Consider the following 24,998-nt stretch of genomic DNA (forward strand, 5'->3'; position numbering starts at 1 on the left):
TGCTTTCCTTAACACATTTCTCATGCTCTTTGAGAGTTGCTTTCCATTAGAACGTTATAAACGGGGTACTAGCAGTAATAGTGGGCCAGGGTGGCTGACTAGTGGGATAAGGATATCATGTAGAACAAAGTGGGAAATATATCAAAATGTTAGAAGCAGTCACAATCAAGCTACATTAGCCCATTACAGACTGTATTGTAAGGTGCTTAAAAATGTTATTAGGAAGGCAAAGAGTATGTGATATGCAAATAGAATAGCTAACTCACAGGATAAAATTAAAACAATATGGTCGGCTGTGAAGGAAGTGTATGATCAGCAGCACACGGTCGACAATATAAAATCAGTTCGTAGTAAAAGTATTTCTGTTACTAATAAAACAGATATATGTACAGTATTTAACAATTATTTTCTGAGCAATGCTGGTGAATTAAATAAAACTTTAGTTTCTACAGGGAATCATAACTTTCTTGGCAAATGCCTTTCCGAGATTGATGTCTGAAATTACTCCCCAGTGATACAGACAAGGTGGAGATTGAGTCAATAATTTAATCACTGAAGACTAAGGACTCCCATGGATATGATGGAGTGCCTAGCAGAATATTAAAGTACTGTTCTGCACATGTTGGCCTGTATTTAGCCATATTTGTAATTTTGCCTTTAGGAATGGTCAGTTTCCTTAACGATTAAAGTACGCAGTAGTAAAGCTGCTTTATAAAAAGGAGGAAGGGGTAATGTAGACAATTTTAGACCTATTTTTATGCCATCAGTGTTTGCTAAAGTTATTGCTATCAAATGTACAGTTCAGCTTAAGAAGTCGTTTAACAAATGAAAATGCTATAGTCTCTTTTCTCTGTGAGATACTGGATGGGTTAAACAAAAGGTTTCAAACGCTAGGCATATTTTTTTATTTAACTAAGACATTTCTGTTGATCACAAAATATTGCTCCAGGAGTTACACCATTACGGAACACGGGGAGTAGCTCACAATTAGTTCACCTATTACTTCAGCAACAACTGCAAAATGTCATTAGTCACAATGTTGAGAATGGCTGTGATGTGGGGTCTGAGTGGGGTACAGTCAAGTGGGGGGATGCCCCAGGGATCAGTGTTGGGGCCACTCCTGTTCCTTATTTACACTGCTGGCCACCGTAAATGCAACACCAAGAAAGAGAAGTGGTAGCACAACAAAATTTATTTTGTAGATAACATGTTGACCAAGTATCAAATGATTACATTTACAGACGTCTGTGACATGTGGTTCCTGCCAGAATCAGTAGCCAGAGTAGCCGTCATTGTTGGAGATCACCGCTGCCACACGTCTCGGCATTGAGTCAAAGAGACGTTGGATGTGTTCCTGGGGTACAGCAGCCCAAGCAGCTTCCACACGTTGCCAAAGATCATCTGGTGTGGCAGCTGGGGATGTAATCCGGGTCACTTGTTGAGCAACCATGGACCACATGTTTTCTATCGGCGAAAGATCCGGAGAGCGAGCCGGCCAGGGAAGCACTTCAATCTGGTTATTGACGAAGAACCTTTGGACAATGCGTGCCACGTGTGGTCGCGCATTATCCTGTTGAAATATGGCTGTGGCCGAGCCCTGAAGGTAAGGAAGGACAACTGGCTCCAGCGCCTCGGATATGTAGCGCCGGCTATTTAAAGTACCGGCAATGCGTACTAGAGGCGTGCGAGAGTAATATCCGATACCGCCCCCATACCATAATACCCGGTGCAAGACAAGTGTGGCGGTGCATAATGCAGCTGTCCAGCATCCTCTCTCCACGGTGTCTCCACACTCGAATCCGACCATCGTGGTGCTGCTGACAGAAGCGTGCCTCGTCAGTAAAGACAACGTCATTCCATTCTGCCGTCCACATCCGTCTGTCATCACACCGTTGGCGACGGAGACGTCTGTGGTTCTGCGTCAATGGTAGACGAAGCAATGGACGTCTTGCGGACAGACCACTCTGCTGTAAACGGCGTCGAATGGTACGCGCAGACACTGGATGATGCGTTACAGACGCAATGTGCTGTGCTATGGTTCGGGATGTCACTGAGCGATCCGTCACTGCCATGCGCACAATTTGCCTATCAGCACGTGCAGTGGTGCACCGAGGTGAATGCGATCGACCACGTCGGTCCGTCGTACCCTCCTGCATCCAACGGTCACATATCCGCATTACAGTTGTTTGGTTTCGTCCAACACGACTAGCGATTTCTCTGTATGATAATCCACAATCTCGGTAAGCCACTATCCTTCCTCTGTCGAACTCGGATACTTGATCAAACGATGTTCGCTGTTGTCTACGAGGCATAACTGATCGTCTTGTGAAACAACCACAAAGTAAACACACGTGCCGAACGTACACTCGTCGAAATCGACAAGCCTTAAATGGCGCTATGAGGTGGCGCCACAGGCGCGCGTGATGTGCGTCTGCGCTGAAATTCTAATCAGTTGCATATCTCATCGCTGCAAACCCATGGTGTAAATTTCACTTGATTCGGATGCTTCCTTCAGGCTGTTGCATTTACGGTGGCCAGCAGTGTATATAAATGATGTGCCCTCTAATATTACAGGTAACTCTAAAATATTTCAGTTTGCTGATGACACTAGCTTGGATAGTAAAGGATGTTGTGTGCAACATTGGCTCAGTTTCAGATAAAGCAGTTCATGACCTAAGTTCATGGCCTGTAGAAAATAAAGTAACACGAAATCACATTAAGACTCAGTTTTTACAGTTTCAAACACGCAATTCAACAAAACCTGACGTTTTAATTTCACACAATGGGCATATGATCAGTGAAACTGAACAGTTCAAATTTCTAGGTGTTCAGATAGACAGTAAACTTCTTGTGGAAAGCCCACGTTCAGGATCTTGTTCAAAGATTTAATGCTGCCATTTTTACTGCTCGAACAGTATCTGAAGTGAGTGATCATTCGACACGAAAAGTAGCCTGCTTTGATTATTTTCATTCGCTTATCTCGTGTGGTATTATAATCTGGGGTAACTCTTCCCATTCTAAAAGGATATTTTTGGCTCAGAAACGGGCGGTTCGGCAATAAGTAATGTAAGTTCACCAACCTCTTGTCGAACCTTGTTCACGAGTCTGGGTATTTTGACATTGGCCTCTAAATACATATATTCCTTACTGCCATTTCTTGTTAACAATATTAGCTTATTCCCAAGAATAAGTAGCTTTCACTCAGTTAATACTAGGCAGAAATCAAACTTGCATTTGGATCGGACTTCCTTAACTATTGTGCAGAAAGGTGTGCGGTATACTGCTGCATCCATTTTCAATAAACTACCACGCGAATTCGAAAATCTCAGCAATAACAGCAATAATCCACGCGCTTTCAATTCGAAACTGAAGAGTTTCCTCATGGGTCACTCCTTCTACTCTGTCGCGGAGTTTCTTGAAAAATTAAGCTGATTCTTGTTGTATTGTTTATTGCGTTTACATAAACTTATTGATTGACGTTTTTCGTGTTCATAAACATTTTATTTTTATCTGTTATTACTTTTATGTTGTAATTTCATACTGACACGTTCCATGACCTTTGAGATATACTCCTCAATTTGGTCCTACTGAACTTGACGTGTGAATAAAAAAAAAATCAGTTGTACCCTCCTGTGTAAGCATTCTACATCCTTTCTATTTGGTACAGGTCCCACACAGTTCAGCATTATTCTAGGATGGGTTACAACATGTATTTTACAAGCAGTCCCCTCTGTAGATCGATTGCATTTTCCTAGTATCTGTAGTCTGCCACTTGCTTTTCCGCGCCACTGAGCCTTTGCATCTTTCCATTTCATGTCGCTACAGATTATTACACTCAGTTCCTTGAATTAGTTGATCAATTCCAGTTGTGGCACATCCATATTGTTGTCGGTGGGTACTACTTGTTTCGTTATGTAAACTGCAAAATTGTACACTTCTGAACTTGAAGGAAGTGGACTATCTTTCCAGCACTTTGGAATCTTATCCAGATCTTATTGAATATTGTTCAGCTTTTTCCAGACAGTACTCATCTATACAAACAGCTAAACTGAAGTCCCTTGTCATGCTTTTCTCTCTGTATATGAACGTAAATTAGAGGAATTACTGTAGGTATTTTGATGCGGTTTTACGAATACCTAGGCTCACTGGCGGTGAAAGTTTATGTATAAAAGCTATTACTGCAATGCCAGACAGGCCGACCAGTCGTAGATACTTAGTGCAAAGTTGTGCCAGGTTGCTAGTATCATCTGTGAAAAGTCTGAGGTTACTGTTAATGTTATCTGCAGGGTCTCTAATATTAAACACTAGCAGCTAGGATCCAATCACACATTCCTGGAGTACGCCTAAAGTTACTTCTAAATCTGTCAATGATGCTCAATATCAGATAATATGCTGTGACCCCCTTTAAGAAATACTGAATCCAGTCACAAATGTCGCTAGATAGCCCACACGATCGTACTTCCGATAGTAAACGTATGTGTCAAATGCTATCCTGTGTGTCTATATTAATCTGCACCTAACTTCGTACATTTTCAATGTCATCCAGCATCCCAAGTCTTCCTATTAGTCTCCCTCTGTTCCCTGCAATGTGTGCTTCAATCGTTCATCGTTGCAGCCAATTTCTTTTCTCTCCTTTTTATGCTTTACGCTAGTTTCCTCTCCTTTCTTAGAAGTATTCCTTCGTAGATCGTTCTGTTCACCTATTTTACTTCTACCATTTTCTTACTCGTTCTAAAACAACCCATATTTTTGCCTCTTCATTTTTAATTTACCATAATTTGCTGCAATATTTGTTTGTAAAGGTCCATCTAGATCAATTAAATTTTACAATTCACTGTCATTGGTTTCGGCTACTCCCATCTTCAGAACTGCTCCAAATATAAAAAAACGGCGATGAAACCAACTAAGTTCAATTAGCTGAAGCAAAATCTACAACAGCCCTGTGATAAATAAGAAAAATAAAAAGTATTTATATGATTAACAGTGATGCATACCATCCATACATACCATAAAATATTTTGATGCAGGTATCAACGTTAAAATCTGTATTTTTAGGTACATAGTAAGTGCTGACGATGGCCTGGATGAGTTTGGTATTTATACAGATAACTGAGGGCAGCAGAGGGCACTATAGCTAAAGTACACCAGTATCGTAAATTTAATAGCTAAAATGCAGTTGCGTGGTCATTAATTAAAATTACTTCACATGGCAACATGACCGTCTGACAGTAAAACGTGAACTGACATACAATATGTGGAATTAGATCCATACTTAAAATCCACATGAAAGATGTAAAGAGCAATAATGGGGAGCGCCTAGCCTAGCAAAGTAAACAACAAAACTGTGTAAAAGCCAGAATAAAATGTTTAAAAATAACATCGCATCTATTAATCGAAATCTTCCATCATGATAAAACAAACTGTAAGTGTAAGGTATTTAACAAAACAATGGCTATTAATTAAGAAACTTAATAGTCGATAACATCCGGAATGAGATTTCAACATGAAGTTCTAGTTTTCTTGTGGCGGAGCTACAATTTTTTTTTTAAATTGAGAAATTGAAGACATTCTCAGCTGTGGTCACATGTCTCAAACAGCAGGTTCTAATGGCCCAATGTCACTACTATGACATGTACTGAAGGCAGCTGAAACAGGCGACGTCAAATTTATAACAATTTCACGGAAAATTTAAAGGGGCTTTTCCCGTTATATATATAATCAGTTCATTTAACACATTTACATTTCTTGAGTATTGCATTATATTCTCCAATTGTTTCAGAAGATTCAGTTTTCATACGAGGGCAATCCCAAAAGTAGGGTCTCCTATTTTTTATAAGTACACTCTGTTTGTGTGGCAGTTGCACACACTGTTATGAAGAGTGCTTCACACGCAGTGTGTTAACATGCGCACGCCGCGCTGAGGCGCCCAGCCTTGGCTTGGCAGCCATTGAGAATGGAGCTCCCGTTGGATGTTACCGCCAAGTGCGAATTGCGCCCAGTTGTTCGGATTTTGAGGACAAAGGGCACTGCGCCGATTGAAATCCATCGCCAATTGACGGAATTGTATGGTGAGTTGTGCATGGATGTCAAAAATGTTCATAAGTGGTGTAGAGAGTTGGCAGCTGGTCGGACCGAAATTCACGACAAACAAAGGAGCGGTAGACTGTCAATTTCTGAGGAGACAGTGTTGATGGTTGAGCAAAGCCTGTGTGAAGATCGGCGGATCACCCTGGATGATCTCTGCACGTTGGTTCCTGAGGTTTCCCGAAGCACCGCTCACAGAATTTCAACGGTAACATTGAACTAGCGGAAGGTGTGTGCAAGATGGGTGTCACGCATGCCGACTGATGATCACATGCGGCAACGAGTTGATGCTTCCGCGCATTTCTTCACCGCCTTGCAGCCGAACAGGACAACTTCCTGGACTCAATTGTCACGGGTGACGAAACCTGGGCATACCATTTTACACCTGGGACCATCCAATAATCACACAAATGGCGGCATCCTTCTTCGCAGCATGGTGGCGAGCTGGTATGACATGGGCGTACAAAAACTGCCACTGCGTCTACAAAAATGTATCGACAGAAATGTTGATTATATCGAAAAATAGCTGAATGTTCAAACTGTGAACTGATGTAAACCATTGTAGAAATAAAAAGGGTCTATGTACTTATAAAAAAATAGGAGACTTTACTTTTGGGAATACCCTCGTATATATATACACTCCTGGAAATGGAAAAAAGAACACATTGACACCGGTGTGTCAGACCCACCATACTTGCTCCGGACACTGCGAGAGGGCTGTACAAGCAATGATCACACGCACGGCACAGCGGACACACCAGGAACCGCGGTGTTGGCCGTCGATTGGCGCTAGCTGCGCAGCATTTGTGCACCGCCGCCGTCAGTGTCAGCCAGTTTGCCGTGGCATACGGAGCTCCATCGCAGTCTTTAACACTGGTAGCATGCCGCGACAGCGTGGACGTAAACCGTATGTGCAGTTGACGGACTTTGAGCGAGGGCATATAGTGGGCATGCGGGAGGCCGGGTGGACGTACCGCCGAATTGCTCAACACGTGGGGCGTGAGGTCTCCACAGTACATCGATGTTGTCGCCAGTGGTCGGCGGAAGGTGCACGTGCCCGTCGACCTGGGACCAGACCGCAGCGACGCACGGATGCACGCCAAGACCGTAGGATCCTACGCAGTGCCGTAGGGGACCGCACCGCCACTTCCCAGCAAATTAGGGACACTGTTGCTCCTGGGGTATCGGCGAGGACCATTCGCAACCGTCTCCATGAAGCTGGGCTACGGTCCCGCACACCGTCAGGCCGTCTTCCGCTCACGCCCCAACATCTTGCAGCCCGCCTCCAGTGGTGTCGCGACAGGCGTGAATGGAGGGACGAATGGAGACGTGTCGTCTTCAGCGATGAGAGTCGCTTCTGCCTTGGTGCCAATGATGGTCGTATGCGTGTTTGGCGCCGTGCAGGTGAGCGCCACAATCAGGACTGCATACGACCGAGGCACACAGGGCCAACACCCGGCATCATGGTGTGGGGAGCGATCTCCTACACTGGCCATACACCACTGGTGATCGTCGAGGGGACACTGAATAGTGCACGGTACATCCAAACCGTCATCGAACTCATCGTTCTACCATTCCTAGACCGACAAGGGAACTTGCTGGTCCAACAGGACAATGCACGTCCGCATGTATCCCGTGCCACCCAACGTGCTCTAGAAGGTGTAAGTCAACTACCCTGGCCAGCAAGATCTCCGGATCTGTCCCCCATTGAGCATGTTTGGGACTGGATGAAGCGTCGTCTCACGCGGTCTGCACGTCCAGCACGAACGCTGGTCCAACTGAGGCGCCAGGTGGAAATGGCATGGCAAGCCGTTCCACAGGACTACATCCAGCATCTCTACGATCGTCTCCATGGGAGAATAGCAGCCTGCATTGCTGCGAAAGGTGGATATACACTGTACTAGTGCCGACATTGCGCATGCTCTGTTGCCTGTGTCTATGTGCCTGTGGTTCTGTCAGTGTGATCATGTGATGTATCTGACCCCAGGAACGTGTCAATAAAGTTTCCCCTTCCTGGGACAATGAATTCACGGTGTTCTTATTTCAATTTCCAGGAGTGTATAATCTCCCACGCAGCCTCCAATTATGCCACCAAACTTCCTATGTATCTAAAACATCTTATTTGTTTCTCCCGCTTATATTATTCTCTCCATTGTAAATTGTAGTTTTTCTCCGATTCAACCACCTCTGCTTGATTACTACACACTTAATTGTTTTTATTGTTCCTCCTTCTACTGCTATGCCTCTTGCTTTTTCTAATACTTTGTCTATTAGTTTCTCAGCATAAATATGAAAAAGCGTTGATGATAAACAGCACCCTTGTCTAACAACTGCCGCGCGGGATTAGCCGAGCGGTCTGGGGCGCTGCAGTCATGGACTATGCGGCTGGTCTCGGCGGAGGTTCGAGTCCTCCCTCGGGCATGGGTGTGTGCGTTTGTCCTTAGGATAATTTAGGTTAAGTAGTGTGTGAGCTTAGGGACTGATGATCTTAGCAGTTAAGTCCCATAAGATTACACACACACACACACACACACACACACACACACACACACACACACACACGTCTAACAACTCTGCCGCCTGCCGCGGTGACCGAGCGGTTCTAGGCGCTTCAGTCCGGAACCGCGCGACTGCTACGGTCGCAGGTTCGAATCCTGCTTCGGGCATGGATGTGTGTGATGTCCTTAGATTTTAAGTCGTTCTAAGTTCTAGGGGACTGATGACCTCAGATAGTCCCATAGTGCTCAGAGCCATTTCAACATTTTTTATCAACTTTGCCGGCATCTGTCTCTGTTTTCTCATTCTTACTACCACTTCCTGTGTAGCGCAGAGTTCTTTATATGCCTTCTGTCCTTACAGCTCACAGCAGTATCTTTAAGATTTCAACAAGATACATCAGTCCATTCCACCTTTTCCCAATTCACAAAACAGATGTACAAATACTTATTAACTTTAAACATCCAGAAGCATTCTTCCCCCTGTTTCCCTCCAGTTTTCATTCTGATCTTTAATAAATTCCTATTTCTAAAATAAATAGATAGAAACAAAAGATTCGCACCTGACACCATTAGAAAAAAGGAAGCAATATAAAGTAACTGCAGCAGAAGTGTATCTTATGCCGGTCCAGCACAAATGTTCATTATCGTCATTCCATTATGCAGCTGATGGATGTCCATATTCACAACTGCTAATGCATTCCATTAACAGTTTTAGTCGCCGCAGCGCCTGCTCCTTCGGACATGCATGAATGTCCAAAAGAACATTGCATCGTACTCCAGAACAAAACTTTTTTTTTCTTTTTGTCAACAGTCTTCTGACTGGTTTGATGCGGCCCGCCACGAGTTCCTCTCCTTCATCTCAGAGTAGTACTTTGAACCTACGTCCTCAATTATTTGCAGGATGTATTCCAATCTCTGTCTTCCTCTACAGTTTTTGCCCTCTACAGCTCCCTCTAGTACCATGGAACTCATTCCCTAAAGTCTTAACAGATGTCCTATCATCCTGTCCCTTCTCCTTATCAGTGTTTTCCACATATTCCTTTCCTCTCCGGTCCTGTGCAGAACTTCCTCGTTCCTTACGTTATCAGTGCACAACAAAACACAGACACTGCAATACCGTATATCTGTTTTGCACCAGCTGGATGTCTGTGAGTAAAGACCGTCTTCTCGAAAGGGCACACATGTGAAAATACAATCTTGGGCAACATTTAATACCGTGAAACTTCCTGGCAGATTAAAACTGTGTGCCCGACCGAGAGTCGAACTCGGGACCTTTGCCTTTCGCGGGCAAGTGCTCTGCCAACTGAGCTACCGAAGCACGACTCACGCCCGGTACTCACAGCTTTACTTCTGCCAGTACCTCGTCTCCTACCTTTTAATCTGCCAGGAAGTTTCTTATGAGCGCACACTCCGCTGCAGAGTGAAAATCTCATTTTGGATTTAATACCGTGTTAATCCAGGCTGGTTACTGTAACGTGCCTGGATCCTCATTGGCATGTACCCACAAGGTGACATACTGCTCAAGCCTGTTCCACCATTTGACAGCGGTCTTCCTAAGGTGATCCAGAGAGCCGGGAGCGTTAGATATAGTAGCACATTCCATTCCATTCATTTCATTCTTGCCACTGGCTGTACAGGGGATGGACAAAAATATGGAAACGCCAAAAAACACAATACATACCAAGCCTAATAAGGAGCAGGAAACCTGTTGGCATTTTAGCTTCCAGATGGCTTGGAATAGATGAATGCAGGTCCTGTACGGTTTTCGATGGAACGTTATAGCGTTCTTCCTGCAAAATAGTGGCAAGTGCAGACAATGATGATGTAGGTGGGTAGGCGACCAAGCACCCTTCTTTCCAAATTAGACCACAAAGGCTCAAAAACATTGAGATATGGCGACTGTGGTGGCCAGGGAAGATGCAACAATGCATCCTCGTGCTCAGAAAACCAGCACTGGGCAATGCGAGCTGGGCGAACAGGGGACCTGTCGTCTTGGAACACAGAATCACCATTTGGGAACAAACATTGTACCATGCGATGGACCCGATCATCCGAAACTGTGACATAATACATGGCAGTAATACGACATTGTACAGTAACAATGGGGCCCAAGGAATAAAACGGTATGGCTGCCCAAATCATCACCAGAACCCTGCCATGTTTCACTCTTGGGTCGTACGCTCGGACAGAAGTTGTAAACATCCGACCAAATGACGGTATTCCATTGCTCCATAGTTCAGGTTTTATGACTTCAGCAACACGTTTTCCTCTTACGGGCATTTGCATCACTGATGAATGGTTTTCAGGAATTCCAGATCGCCTTACAGTTCCTTGCTGATGGAGCTCCCTTCATGTTGTTTTGGTGCTGACAGAGTTCGCGAGTCCAACATTCAGTTCTGCAGTGACTTTTGCACTTGCAGTCCTCTTATTTTTTGTCACAGTTGTTTTCAGCGATGGCCCGTCATGAGCACTCAACATATACTTTCGTTCGCGTTGTGATTTAGAGGATGACGTTGTTTCACTTTCCCTGTATGAAGTGTAAATCTTAGATATGGGGCCTCTTGAAATACTAAACATTTTGGCTGCCTTGGTTGCGGAAGCAGCCAATATACAAATAGCAACTTTTTTCCCACGTCTGAGGTCACTTAACTCCGACAAAAAGCACTCATAACTACACAGAACGCTATTCTGATAACAATACTTACAATGTGTGGGGATCACTGAACATGTGCCGTTCGTGTTTAGATATGATGGGTAGTCAAATGAAAACCGAACACCCGCTACAACGCGACCATTCAAAACTATTGACTAAACGCGCTAAGACTTACCGTTCTGGGAGACGAGACGGTGTATTCCTCTTTCGCAGAACGTGTCGGCCTCTGGCGGATCCACTCTTGCCCTTCCTTGTCTGACTGAAACCGATATCCACTTATGTCTTTCTTCAGGTCGTCAAAGACATGAAAATCACACGGTGAACGATCCGCGCTGTACAGAGGATGTTGCAGTGTTTCTCAACCAAATCAATGATGCGTAGCCTCGGTCCAGTTGGCAGTGGGGAGGGGAGGGGGGAGGTGATAATGCAGGGGCTCTCTGCTTGTCGAGTTCCTCGAGATTGGAACCACGAGCAATACGCAGCGCTATGAAGACACTTTGCAGAAAGTGCGATGTGCCATGTAGTCAAAGTGCCCAGTAATGCTATCGGCCGTAGGCTACGCTGCAGCGATTTAGTTGAGAAACACTGCAACACCCTGCGTACAGCCTGGATTGCTCGCAGTGTCATTTTCACAATTTCGATGCTCTGAAGAAAGACATGCATGGACGTCGGTTTTAGTCGAACGAGGAAGTCCAAGGGTTGGTGCCGTCGCGGATCTGCCAGCTGCCGGCAGCGTTTTACGGAACACGAATTGATCCTATCGTGTTCCAGTGGGATAAATGCCTTAACGTGTGTGATGACTGGTGTCGAATGGAAGGATTCCATTGCCCCTTTGTGGCAGGTGTTCGATTTTCATTTGATTACCCCTTATAGAACGGCGACCTGTAGGCCTGGCTAGCGTCTGCGTTTATCCAATAGGATGAAGGGCAGTATCGGTCATAAATCTTTATTGCAGATCGATTTCAGCTATTGTGCAGCTACCTTCAGTGCAGTTATATTCATGTCATGATGGCTGAATTTCACTGAAGATAGCTGCACATTAGCCGAAATTGATCTGTAATAAATAGACTAAAAATTTACCTCCGATGCTGCCATTCCTCTTATCGTGGATCTCATTAATACGGTCGTGGAGCACGTTGTTCCTGACAGAAACAAACCGGAAGGTCTGCGTTTATGTCCACGCACGCGTTTCTCGCATTGTTTCCATATTTTTGTCCTCCCACTGTAGGTGTTCACGAGCAGGTGCGACGTTTTCGCGGATTATCGTATACAAAGACGAACCTACCTCCGAAATGTTGACTTCAGGGCTAGACAGTAGGCCGGGGGATCCTGTCCCAATACTCCAAAGCCTTCAAATTACACTCGACAGAGATGAGAGACCTCCGACCTCCATATATGTTACCTGCCTAAAATATGATTGACCTGTGCCGAATCCGTAGCACTCCATGGCCGAGACATGCGTTTGGTACCTGACCGTTGCCACATTCATGTACAGTGATCATCAGATAAATCCTATACTACAGTTCCTATTCCAAGTGTTCCCTTCACTATCTTCTTCGCGGCAACGATACCGAGGGGGTGGGGGGCGGGGGGAGAGGAGAAACTTCTACTGATATTCGCAGTGGTCGCCTAGACGACAAATGGACCGAATGGAGACGATTCTTACTATCTAGATGGACATAGCCGTTCAAGTTGCTTCCAGAATAGAAGTTCTCTGTTGCATTCTTGTCCGGATGCTTACAAGCTGTTGTTATTTGTAGACTGCGGTATTCAGCAGGTGTTGTTAACGGTGAGGGACCACTAAGCTGGAGATTCTAAGTGCTTTGAGCTTCACGGTAGTGGCTGATGGTTTGAGTGATGTCGCTGTGATTCGTCGGGCAGTGTATCTTACTGGCCAGTTTCCTGCCTTAAAGTGACGGTTCTCACACGATCGAAACTTGGAGACATGTTGAGGCATATTGACAGACTAAACAAGTGGCATGTTTCCCACGACACAGCGCGCCCTACTAAACTACACTGCAAGTTTTCTTCTACCTCCGTTAGACAGAAGGCTGTATGTAGCGTATTCGTGTCGTCAAAAGAGTACTGCCACAGAGCTTTCGGAACGAATATTACATCTGCAAGTCATGATGGTGGTGCATAACTTCTTTTGAACAGTTTATTTGAAATTATTGGTTAGTTTCTTTGGACGCTGCCGACTCTTTGCTTGATACTATAACAAGCTGCGATAATAACACCTCTTAAAACTCGTACGAAATAGGTTAAGTGAGACGTACGTTTCAAGCAATGAATGTTTGTCAAAGATAACAAAAGAAGTCTTGTATTATAATAATTACATAATACCTAAAACAACTTTTGGATGTCGTAGTGCTACACGTAGACATCTACATCTACGTCCGTACCCCACCATCCTCTTCGCGGTGTGCTGTGGAGGATATTTTGTGTACTACTGCCAGCTGTCCCCTTCCCTGTTCTAGTCGCAAATGGTACACGGGAAGAACGATTAGTGGTAAACGTCTGTGTGAGCTCGAGTCTGTCTAAGCTAATTGTACACATGAGACTTTTTCACTGTCAGAGAGGTTCTGCGAGTAACGCATGTCGTGTAAAGAGTGCCGAGAGTACGAAGTAGCATCCTTGTCTGTGCCGAGAGTCATCTCGAATGCAGTGTCTGAGAGTGGGGCAATATCTCAGACAGTCCCTCTCTACCAGTTTAGGCACCCCCCTCCCCCCCCCCCCGCCCCACACTGTAGGGGGCAACCCCATCTCTCGAGATTCGCTCGCCGTAGCTCTCAGACAAAGAAAAACTACACAGGCATTATCGGGAGAGCTGAGAGTACTGAGAGAGCGCTGAGCGGCCATATTGGTCCCGGATTTGTGCCGTAATTCAGTTTTTACACTACAACATATTGGAACTATATTTCATCGTACTCACGCACACATTAAATAAAAGTACCCACTGAAGTGTGTGTTTGAGCCATAATTTGTAGCCGTGGCATGTTTGTGAGCGAAGAAATCGTCCGGTTCACCTCCCACACGAACAGCACGAACAATTTGCCTATTTCAGAAGTTCTAGACCTAAACAAAGCAAAGCACATATAAAAACATCAGAGGCACATTATACGCAGCTAATAAAATAAAATAAAATAAAAATTTTTACTTAAGAGACTTGATCCCACTTTATTACGAAAATGTGTATAAGAGACTAGCGGGTTACCCGCTGGGGGATATTAGCATCGCAACAATTAGCTCTCACAATGTGTAACGGCATTGTCGAGACTCGCTGGCCGGAGTGACCTGCGGTTCTAGGCGCTGCAGTCTGGAACCGAGCGACCGGTACGGTCGCAGGTTCGAATCCTGCCTCTGGCATGGATGTGTGTGATGTCCTTAGGTTAGTTAGGTTTAATTAGTTCTAAGTTCTAGGCGACTGATAACCTCAGAAGTTAAGTCGCATAGTGCTCAGAGCCATTTTGTCGAGACTGCTGAGACTACCATCGCGATGGATACACTCTGTGAAGTGAAAGTCAGCAGCGTGTTGGCAAAAAGAGTAATGAAGTAAGCTACCAGGTTGTGAACTCAGGATGAATTTCTACATTTAATTAGTACATACAATGACAATCCAGCGTTATCTAATGTATAGTTATTGAATGCAGAAAATGAGACAAGGAAACAGGCAAAGTAGTTTTATAACAGAGATTAATTAACGTAGAAAAGCAAGGGAAGTACGTTTGAAAGTAATCATTTTGGAACTCGGAAAAATGACGTTCCATTTAAAGTAATACAGCTGTACCGGTATCAATAATTTTTTATGAACTGGTATCTAGTGAGTATATTATTACATTGGAAGTTGAGTAACAGACCTTAACGAAATTACGAGGGACCCTTAAGTCAATATAAGTAAAAACATTCAAATAAATGTACGGCAGGAAACGCTTGTTTTATCAGATATCTGCCCTATATGGCTTTCGAGCGTATGTGGGTCCCAAGATGAAATCTGGTGCACTATATCAATGGTATTGTTACTGTATTAAATATTAAAGAGAATAAACGTTGCTGGTGCTAGAAATATTAGTGTCATTAGGTGTCTTTAACAGTAAATATTATCTAGATTGGCAGTGCTGGGTCCAATTATAAAAAGTATTTCTTCCACCTCCATCATTATCATTCTTGTAAAATTTCGATATTGTTATGGGACTTTCCGCCAAAAGCTCAACAATCAGATTCTTCCATGCTCCAAAATCAACACGCTGCCTAATCCGCTCTGTTATCCAACACGAACGACGTCGTTTACATTTTTTCTTTGCCACTCAAAATATTAAAAGTGCAGCCGCAGCCGGACACTCCTTCATCGCAACGCCTTTCTTCATGCAAATAGCTACGACAGAAAAATCTCGCGTGATCTCTCAACTCTCATAGACACACTGGTGTGTATAAATGCTTTCCACATTTGCTCTCGCAGGACTCTCAGAAATGCACGGAAAGTGCTCCAAGTAACTATAAGGCAGTAACTTTTAGCGAAAATTCCCCTCTGGTGTAAACAATTATGCGAGTACTACCTGAGAGTATCAAACTGTCAGAGCTAGAAACACTCACACGCATCCCCATCCTCAACCTTCATGGTCTTCTCGCGTGATATACATAGGAGGAACTAATTTGTCGGTTCAGCCTTCTAGTAACTTAAGCAATCGAAATTTTTGCAGTAACGTGATTGAGAACGCCTCTCTTGTAGCGTATATCACAGAAGCTGGATGAGCATCTCTGTGGCACTTGCACGTCTAATAAAGAACACTGTTACGAAACATGCTTTTCTTCTTTCCATCGTCCTTATTTCCTCCATCAGTCCTATGTGGTTAGGGGTACCAGACTGTCCAGCAATGTTCAAGTATCGATCGAACGACGGTTTTGTAAGCTAGCTTCTTTGGAAGTGGACGACACTTCGTAAGGATTCTTCGGATATTCTCATTCTGGGGTCTATTATTGCTACGAGTAAAGTCATGTTCTCCACACGCGTACCCCCAGATGTTTTAATGTTACGACTGCCTGTACTCATTGTATCTTAGAAAAACGGTTCTTTTTGCTTATTTGGGCGCAATATGTTTATGTTGAGGGTCAACTGCCAATCTCTGCACCATACGTCGATTCTGTGCAGATCTTCCCTTCATTTCACTACACTTTTCTAGCGTTGCAACTTCTCCCCACATACAACATCATTCGCAAACAGCTTATGGAGTATCGGACATTATCCAGTTGGTCATTTATGAAGGTATAGCGAGACAGGTTTAGGCTATCTTTACCCCTTGAGTGGGTTTCCTTGGATTCAAGAGCCTTGAGTGGAACGCAGTAAGCTATTAGATTTCCAAAACTTTATTATCACAACCTAAAAAGGACATCAAAGGTATGCATATATCATTGTCCTGAGCGATTCCTAATAATACCTATTTTTATCAAAACAACCAAAAATTCTAATAGCACATACAGAGGCAATACACATGAAAAGTTTGTCTAGCAAACAATCCTTTTAAATAACTATAATAGTTACAACTCCAGAGCAGGTGGAACTAGGAAACTGACTCGAAGCAGGCTCTAAACTTCTTAATTCAGCGAGGTTTAAACACACCTTAGAATCACGATTAACACTGCTGTGTTATACTGTGCTGAATAAATTAAATTTGACAGCAAAGAGTTTTGAAATTATACATAACATCGAGCACTACCTCAGAGTGGCAGGCAAAAGTACCGAGACACATAATTTAACAACGAATAGACAGTTTTTAAACATTAACTATTAATCAATGAAACAGTGGACATACTTCGCCGCAACTAATCAGACTGAAGAGTCAGTAAACTACAAACGGCACGTTGAGCTAGAAAAATACAAATGGGTACTCGAGATAAGAGCACTAGCCCATTAAAGATAACATTTGAAAGACAGTTAAGAACGCTTGCTCTCATGAATTCACAAATCTAAAAGGCAGACTTTAAAGCCGTAACTTTTGATCAATAAAATCACGGACCGTGTCCGCCTCAGTTAATTAGGGAGGTTTAACAAGAAACAACAACCAGATTTGGTGCTATTAAAAGAAAGCTAAGGGCCCTTGCCCTCTAAAATTGGCAGATAGGAAAATGACTATTTTAAACACAATAAACTTAGATCTATAGAACAGTGGACGAAGTCCTTAGCAACTAATTAGGGCACTGTGGCAGCTAAAACTAGGGATTTAGTAGTAGCAAAATAAGTAAACAACTGCTCGAGCCCACATAGATTAACAATTGAAAATAACTCCTTTTTAAAAGAAACAGTAACCTTAAGTCCATAGGAAGGGCAAAAGCTCGCGTAATTGAACTAATTCAAAAGACAATTTTTAAAGAGTTACATCTAACCAAGATAACAGAGCGCGTAGGCCTTAACCACTAGTTACGGGAATCTGACAGCCCGTTTGGTGGTTCAAATGACTAAGCAGTATGGGATTTAACATCTGAGATGATCAGTCCCCTAGACTTAGAACTGCTTAAAACCTAACTAACCTAAGAACATCACACACATCCATGCCCGACGCAGGATTCGAACCTGCGAACGTAGCAGCAGCGCGGTTCCTGACTGAAGCGCCTAGAACCGCTCGGTCACAACGGCCGGCTCGTTTGGTGGTAGCAAAATTTTTAAACAGGTGCTCAGACCAAGGGCACTAGCTAATTAAAATCAGCTAAGTGAAATGACAAAATGTATAATATATTAGTTAATGACGGACTTAGTACTGAACAATTAGTCAGACAATCTTGGCGACAAAACCCCTCTTGCTGAACCAACAGTTTCTAGGAAATAAACATTGCAGTAATCATATTCTACACCTGCCGAGAATTCTTAGACAGGATGCATCGTCTTATTACAACAAGTATACACAGCTTATTGTTCACTGCACCATCAACCATTCCAAGCGGTGGACATAATGAGCGGCCATTGGATAAACATTCTGCCATCGGCAGAGCAATGGGCGACGTGCGTGTTCAACAAGGATATGATACTCCAGCAAGTACGCCACCACATTCACGTCCAAAACTGATCTTACAAAGCACCTTGACCCCAAAGCTTCTATAACAAAATAAAGCAAGTTCATTAGTTCATAGAAGTTTGGAAAGCACGCTCCGAACAAGGTAATTGACAGACAATCAAAACGACGGGCGAGCACACAAAGAGATGAAATGGTATCACTCCGTTTAAAGCATGAAACATTTATTAAGCGACTCTCATGATCATTTCCCGCAGCTGGCTCTGGCCATTTGTGGCCAGACACCCGACTTCACTCTGTCTATCCCTGGCGCAACGCAAACAGCACGAAGTACAAACAATTCCCGGAAAAATAGCTCTGGACGGACGTGCACACAGCACATGATTCCGACTAGATCACTGTGTACGGAATCCACCTTTCTCTTCCATTTACTCACGCCTACCGCCTGTCGACTCGCAGCTGCTGAAATCTTGTTACCCCACGCGACGCGCGCTCCCTCTAGGTCCCGTCCGGCACAGCACTCTCCCCGCTAATCGGACGACGGAGCGTAGTCGATAACCACGTATCAGTTTATATACAGCGTGGCGCAGTTAAAAATTGCCCGCCTCCTCTTTGAAAGTGAATGCAGTATTTCGACTTCTGAAATAAACAGCTACAGCAGTGGGCAGTTTTGTGCAATAATCGTTTGTTAGCATTCTTCTGAATCAGTGAAGTTAGGCGTTTCTCTTTGTGGTCTGCAAAATGACTTTCTCGACAGAAGAAAGAATTGAAATTGTGGAAGCGTAGGTGGAAACAGGTTCGATTAAGGAAATTTGCGAAATTTTCGGGGTCAAGTATCCGTATAGATGACTACCAGGAAAGGCAGCAATAAAGAGTCTGTAAAAAAAATTGGTGCACCTACGGATCTGTGCAAAATCTAAAACGACAAAAAACTCATTCAGTTCTCACACCGGAAGTTATTGGAGACATTCGCCGAAGAATTATTCAGAGCTCAAAGAATCTACACGCAAATTGGTCCAACAGCGCTTATAAGTAGCAGTTGCTAGCAGATATTGAAAAGCCTTAATTTGCAAACATATCCTATGACGATTGTTCATCAGTTATGGGGGTATGACAATCAGAAATGTAAAGACCACTGCACGTGGCTTTTGAATATCATCAACAATGGCTTGTTACACCCTTTGCGTGACACCATGAGTGATGAAGCATGGTTTCATTTTTCTGGTATTGTGAGAACCCTAACATTGTGTGTCAGCAACCACTCCATGATAAAATCGGCATTTGGTGCGGCGTAACAGTAACACTCATTATTGGACCGATATTTTTTGTCACTCTCTTCAACACGGTTGCATATATGAAATTTTTGATACATTTTATGCTCAGCTCATTGAATATGAAAGACAACACTGCTTCTTCCAACAAGATGGGGCAACATGCCACACGTCAGTAATGTCTTCACTGAAAAATGAAACGTCAGCAGACATGGCTACCACGTTCGCCGGATCTAACAACATAATGATTTTTTCCTGTGGGGGTACTTGAACAGCAACGTCTTGAAATCCACGCGCAGTTTGGTTTCCGAAATGGCAAAAATACGGAGCCAGCCTAGTAGAATTCACAAAAGCTGTACTTGATGCTCTTGACAAAGATGAGTGTGTCACAGGCATATTTTTGGATCTTTCTAAGGCGTTTGATAAAGTCGACCACAAGATTCTATTAAATAAATTAGAAGCATTAGGAATAAGAGAAGTAGCTAATTACTGGTTTCGATCATACCTAACAGATAGGATACAAAGAGTAGAGATAACACATACTTCAAATAGATCTAAACATTTAGTGAAAGACTTACCAGAACCAAAATAAATATAGGGTTTCGGCAAGGTAGCATGTTAGGACCAATACTGTTCCTGATATACATCAATGACCTTCCCAGAAGTGTTACTCATGGTGATAAAATTCTGTTCGCTGATGACAGCAATATTATTGTCACTGAGAAAACAAAATAACTCCTTGCCGAGAAAGTAAATGAAACTTTCAAGGAAGTTTATGATTGTCATTAAGCAATAGTGACATTGAACATAAAGAAAACTAATGCCATGAATTTCAGTTTGAAGAGGACAAATGACAATATTAAATTAAACGTAGATGGCACCTCTCTAGACTGTGTAACAAATGCAAAATTTCTAGGAATGAATATTGATTCTCAGTTGAAGTGGTGTGAACACACAAAGGTACTTGAAAACCGAATGTCATCAGCATGTTATGCCCTTAGAATCCTATCATCTGTGTAACATGGAGAGTCTTTGTTACAAATTATTCATATGTACACTCAGTTCTTAGCTATGGCATTCTTTTTGGGGGAACAACTGCACAAAATATGAACACAATTTCCAAACTCCAGAAAAGAGCCATAAAAATAATAACCAAAAACACTGATCAAGCTCATTGCAAAGATCTCTTCAAAGCACTGGTGATTTTAACTGCTCCATGTGAATACGTTTACCATTCAATTGCACACATCAAAAATAGCATTACCAAGAAAAAATAAACATAACACTCAAAACAGCATTTTCTACCAAGGAATAAAACTGTACAGTAAATTATGTAGAGAGATTAAAGAAATTGCAAAAATACACTTATTTAAAAAGCCAGATAAAAAGTACCTGTTATGCAATACATTGAAGGATTACTTAGCTAAAACATGGTAGGGGTTTGATAAAAAAATTTTATACAAGTAAATAATAATAGTAATGATTATAAAACATCCAACATTCCACATAACACCTTCACTTTGTTTTTTTTTCTTCTTTTTTCCTTTCTAGAAATACTTACCCCCGAGCTATGCATAGCACAATACTAACATCTCTTCCTCTTTCTGAGCTCAACATCTCTCTCATTATGGAGGGATGCTGACTCAGTTTTTCAGGATAGCAAATGGGAAGTTGTGGTACAGAAAATGGCCCAGAGATCACCTGTGTGTGTGTGTGTGATGTGTTATGAAACAATATGTGTATAGCTTGTGCAGTGACTGATAGATATGAGTGAACAGTCTGGCACTGCATTATTTAATAAGTTATTTGTAAAAAAAGTATTTTATACCAGGAGTAAATCTTATGATTGTCTCTAACTAGAAGTCTGTAAATATATGTGTATACGAATTAGCTTATTTTAAACTGATCTAAGTTTGTAAATACTTTGACATGTCCTATATACTTGTAAAAAGAGAACTATGGGTGAGTAAAGCTGCTGCTACTACTACTGATACTACTACTACTAGAGTACAGGAACTGAAAGACAGCATCAGCCACGAAGTTTCGACCATCAATATCCGAACTTCGCGCTGGGTGTATTTGAATGTGCTTAGACGTGCACAGCTGTGTATTGGTGGTGCAGGGGGGTCACATTCAGCATCTGCTATAAATGTACTTTTCATTGTATTTTTCATTGTAAATAAATGGTAAGTCTATTTCAGCTCTTCGTTTCTGTACTTTCATTGCATTTCCTTTAGCCTTACATAGTCTGCTTGTATCTGCGCCACCAATTATTTCGAACAGTAACGGTCGTGTAACACTCCCTTGACATATACCCGAAGTCACTTTTAGCCTATCTATCACAGTACAACACAGTGTCGATGTTGGCAGGCCTGTCGCTATCACTGCTGCTGGAGAAAGACGGGACGAGCTGCCGGCTGGCCGTCATGGCAGACGCTTTCGTGACGCCGCATCACGCCGCCATCGCAGAGGCCTTCCCCGACGCGGTGAACACCATAGCCCAGGTCATGCAGGAGCAGCGACAACGGCCTGCCCAAAGATCGAGGTCCCAGTCGCCGGACCCAACTCACAAGTCAGCCATTGCGTCACGGCCAGAGACGCCGCTGCCTTCGCCCGGCAAGACCCCACCGCCGACCCCGACACCTGACAAGACGCCGCCCCCGACGCCACATCCGTCAAGCCCGGGTTCGTCGTCACCGCCTCCAGCGCCATCCCCGCCGTCAACTCCATCTCCGCCACCTGCACAGCAGCTGTCGCCGCCAGGCTCACAACACGCCTCACCACCCATGCCACCAAGATCACCACACTAGACTTGTGAGGACGCGATCGTCACGATAAACGCACTAAAGTGAAAGCACTATCACTGTACTTGCCTTTCTCTTCCGATGTTGTGTTGAAGCGCCCTCCAGTGCACACCACCTGATGATAGTTTCCATTCAAGTACCTGCAACGTAGTTTGACTTCTATTAAAATACGCAAAATAATATCACAGATGAGCAGCACTTGTATTTATCTTCGCATGTTTATAAATACACACCATATGATACCGTGTGGTATGAAGTTACTGATTTCTCTTTAACTAGACCATATATTTCTACAGAACGCTTGAAGAAACCAAATTCTGAAACAGATCTGTGTCAGTTTAATTAAAATATGCATATGATTATGGAGCATTAATAATTGTCAATTATTATAAAACAATTTTATTTTGAGTTCCAGTTGCCAATTGCTACAGGTATGGCCAGTTTTGGCAGTTAAGTCCTCATCAGCTATCTGATGACGTCATAAACGTCGAAATGAGTCATAGCTACGAAAAATGTGCGACTGGGAATGAGTTTTTTTTAAGGTAATTATAAAAATAAAAATATTTTATCTTGGCAATTTTATGTTGCCACTTTTAATGGAATGTATTTTCATTCTTTCATTCAGTGAAGTTTCATTCACATTTCAGAATAAAAATTTCGTCTTACAACCAATACAAGTACATAATGAAACAACATAATTTTCGTTGTGTCTCGCTATAGGATGACGAAATCAGTAACAGACGTAAAACGTTTGCGACTGGGACTGAACTGTTTTAAAGTAATTAAGAAATTAAAAATATTTTATTTTGCGACTTTTATGTTGCCACTTTTAATGGCATGCATTTACACTCACTGATGTTTCAAGATAATCACTCTGCCACAGCTGTTACAACACTACAAATTAGTTACATGTGGCAATAGAATCCTCCAATTTCCCTGTGCTGTTATTATTGCTGGTAATTCACATTCCTCGTTACTTTGTTATCAGAGAGACAACATTATTTACAAAAATCTAAATTTATCAACAACTGTAATCTGCCAAAAATGCAATAAATAGTGCCTAAACAAAATTATGAAAAATAATTAGAAAGAGGTTTCAAACTCTGTAAACTTGGATAAGAATCGTCAGACTACAAGAGTTTCTGATTCTTAGTTTCTGTTACATGTTTGATAAAAGCAAGAGCAGAAATATATAGAATATTGAATCTTACCTACACAGAAAAGAATAAACAATGAGAATGTATATTTACTGCATGAAGGAAAAGTGCTCAGTAATTTACAATATATGTAATTGAATCATGTAACAATAGTATTATTTCATTAAAAACAACTTTGTGTAGTAGACAGTTTTTTCTTCACCTTGAAAACCATGAAAAAATTTCCGTATATGTATAAATGACACTGAGCCTCTTACCTGTGGCTTCTATCACTATAATGGTAAAAAGACTATGAGACTAAATGACGGAAAATTATGTTTTCACACTCATTTCTTCAAATGACTATGGAGAAAGAAGACACAAAAAGAAAAACTTTAGTTATACTTTTACTGTTATGTACTTTAAGCATTAAATTATGTATATTACATTAGCTGTATTCCATTGAAACCACAGAGAGCGATCTATGGCACCCGGAAATTAATCAAAAACATACATTTTTTCATGAACAATACAATGAAATAATTTATATATATATATATATATATATATATATATATATATATATAATGTTAAATTATTTTATTGTATTGTACATATACCACAATTATGCTCTTGGTTTCTGAAAATATCATCCTTATAAATCCATTTTCTACGTAATTGATTTTTAGCACATTACTGAGGCTAAACATGCAGAATAAATTAGTTTCTTTATTTATGTTATTATTGCACATGCTGCAAACTAAGGTACTACAGTATTTCTTCTCATTGGGTTTTCCAGTTAAGACTCTGATCAATCTCTAGTCCTAAAAACTTAGCACTTTACACTTCTTCCATTTCATTCTTTGAAGGAACTATTTTTATAATTACTGGAATTCTATGAGAAGGACTGAGTTGTATGTACTGAATCTTATCAGTGTTTAATGATAATCCATGTACTGTTATGTGATTGATATGGAACTGATACATTATGATTTCTGTCATTCATTTCAGATGAAAAGTGTGAATATGCTGTGTCATCTACTCTACTTTAACTTTTACCTGAGGATATCATACTTCAGGAATTAAAATCCATAGCCAAATTACAAAATATTTCGATTCTGTATTTTCTGATTTATTTATTCTTATGTCATCTGTCAATGTTTTTCTGATCTAAGTGCTCATAAATTCTATCCTTGATCGATTTTTTAAATTCTTACTGCAATGAGAAGTATTTATGGTACTATACTAATGTATAGTCTCCATTTTTGTGAAGTGCCTTGACTGTAGCATGTTTATATCTATCTGAGTAAGAAGTAATGTGAAATGATCCATTACATAAGTAACTAAATATATTTCAAAATCTAGCTGAACAACAATTAATTTATTCTATAGTTGATTTCATCATAACTTATCAACATTTGTTTACAAGAGAATTGATATTAAATATTCTTTTGCAACTGTAGGGTAACTGAATTTAACAAATTTATTTGGAATGATTTTCTCATAAATTGTAGATTGCCTAGAAAGACATGTTCAAACCTGAAGTTATCT

At 42.0% G+C, this 24,998-nt stretch overlaps 1 protein-coding gene across 2 annotated transcripts in view; it reads left to right on the forward strand.

Moving 5' to 3' along the window:
- LOC124776260 overlaps positions 1–23,972 on the forward strand; it is a 148,782-nt gene extending 124,810 nt beyond the window's left edge. For both annotated transcript variants that reach the window (XM_047251153.1, XM_047251152.1), the window contains exon 9: positions 21,878–23,972. In XM_047251153.1, the coding sequence (XP_047107109.1) occupies positions 21,878–22,317 (440 nt within the window). In that variant the 3' untranslated portion in view covers positions 22,318–23,972. The remainder of the gene's footprint in view (positions 1–21,877) is intronic.
- The last annotated feature ends 1,026 nt before the right edge of the window (positions 23,973–24,998 follow it).

This window comes from Schistocerca piceifrons, chromosome 2, assembly GCF_021461385.2.
Source record: "Schistocerca piceifrons isolate TAMUIC-IGC-003096 chromosome 2, iqSchPice1.1, whole genome shotgun sequence".
Lineage (NCBI taxonomy): Eukaryota > Metazoa > Arthropoda > Insecta > Orthoptera > Acrididae > Schistocerca > Schistocerca piceifrons.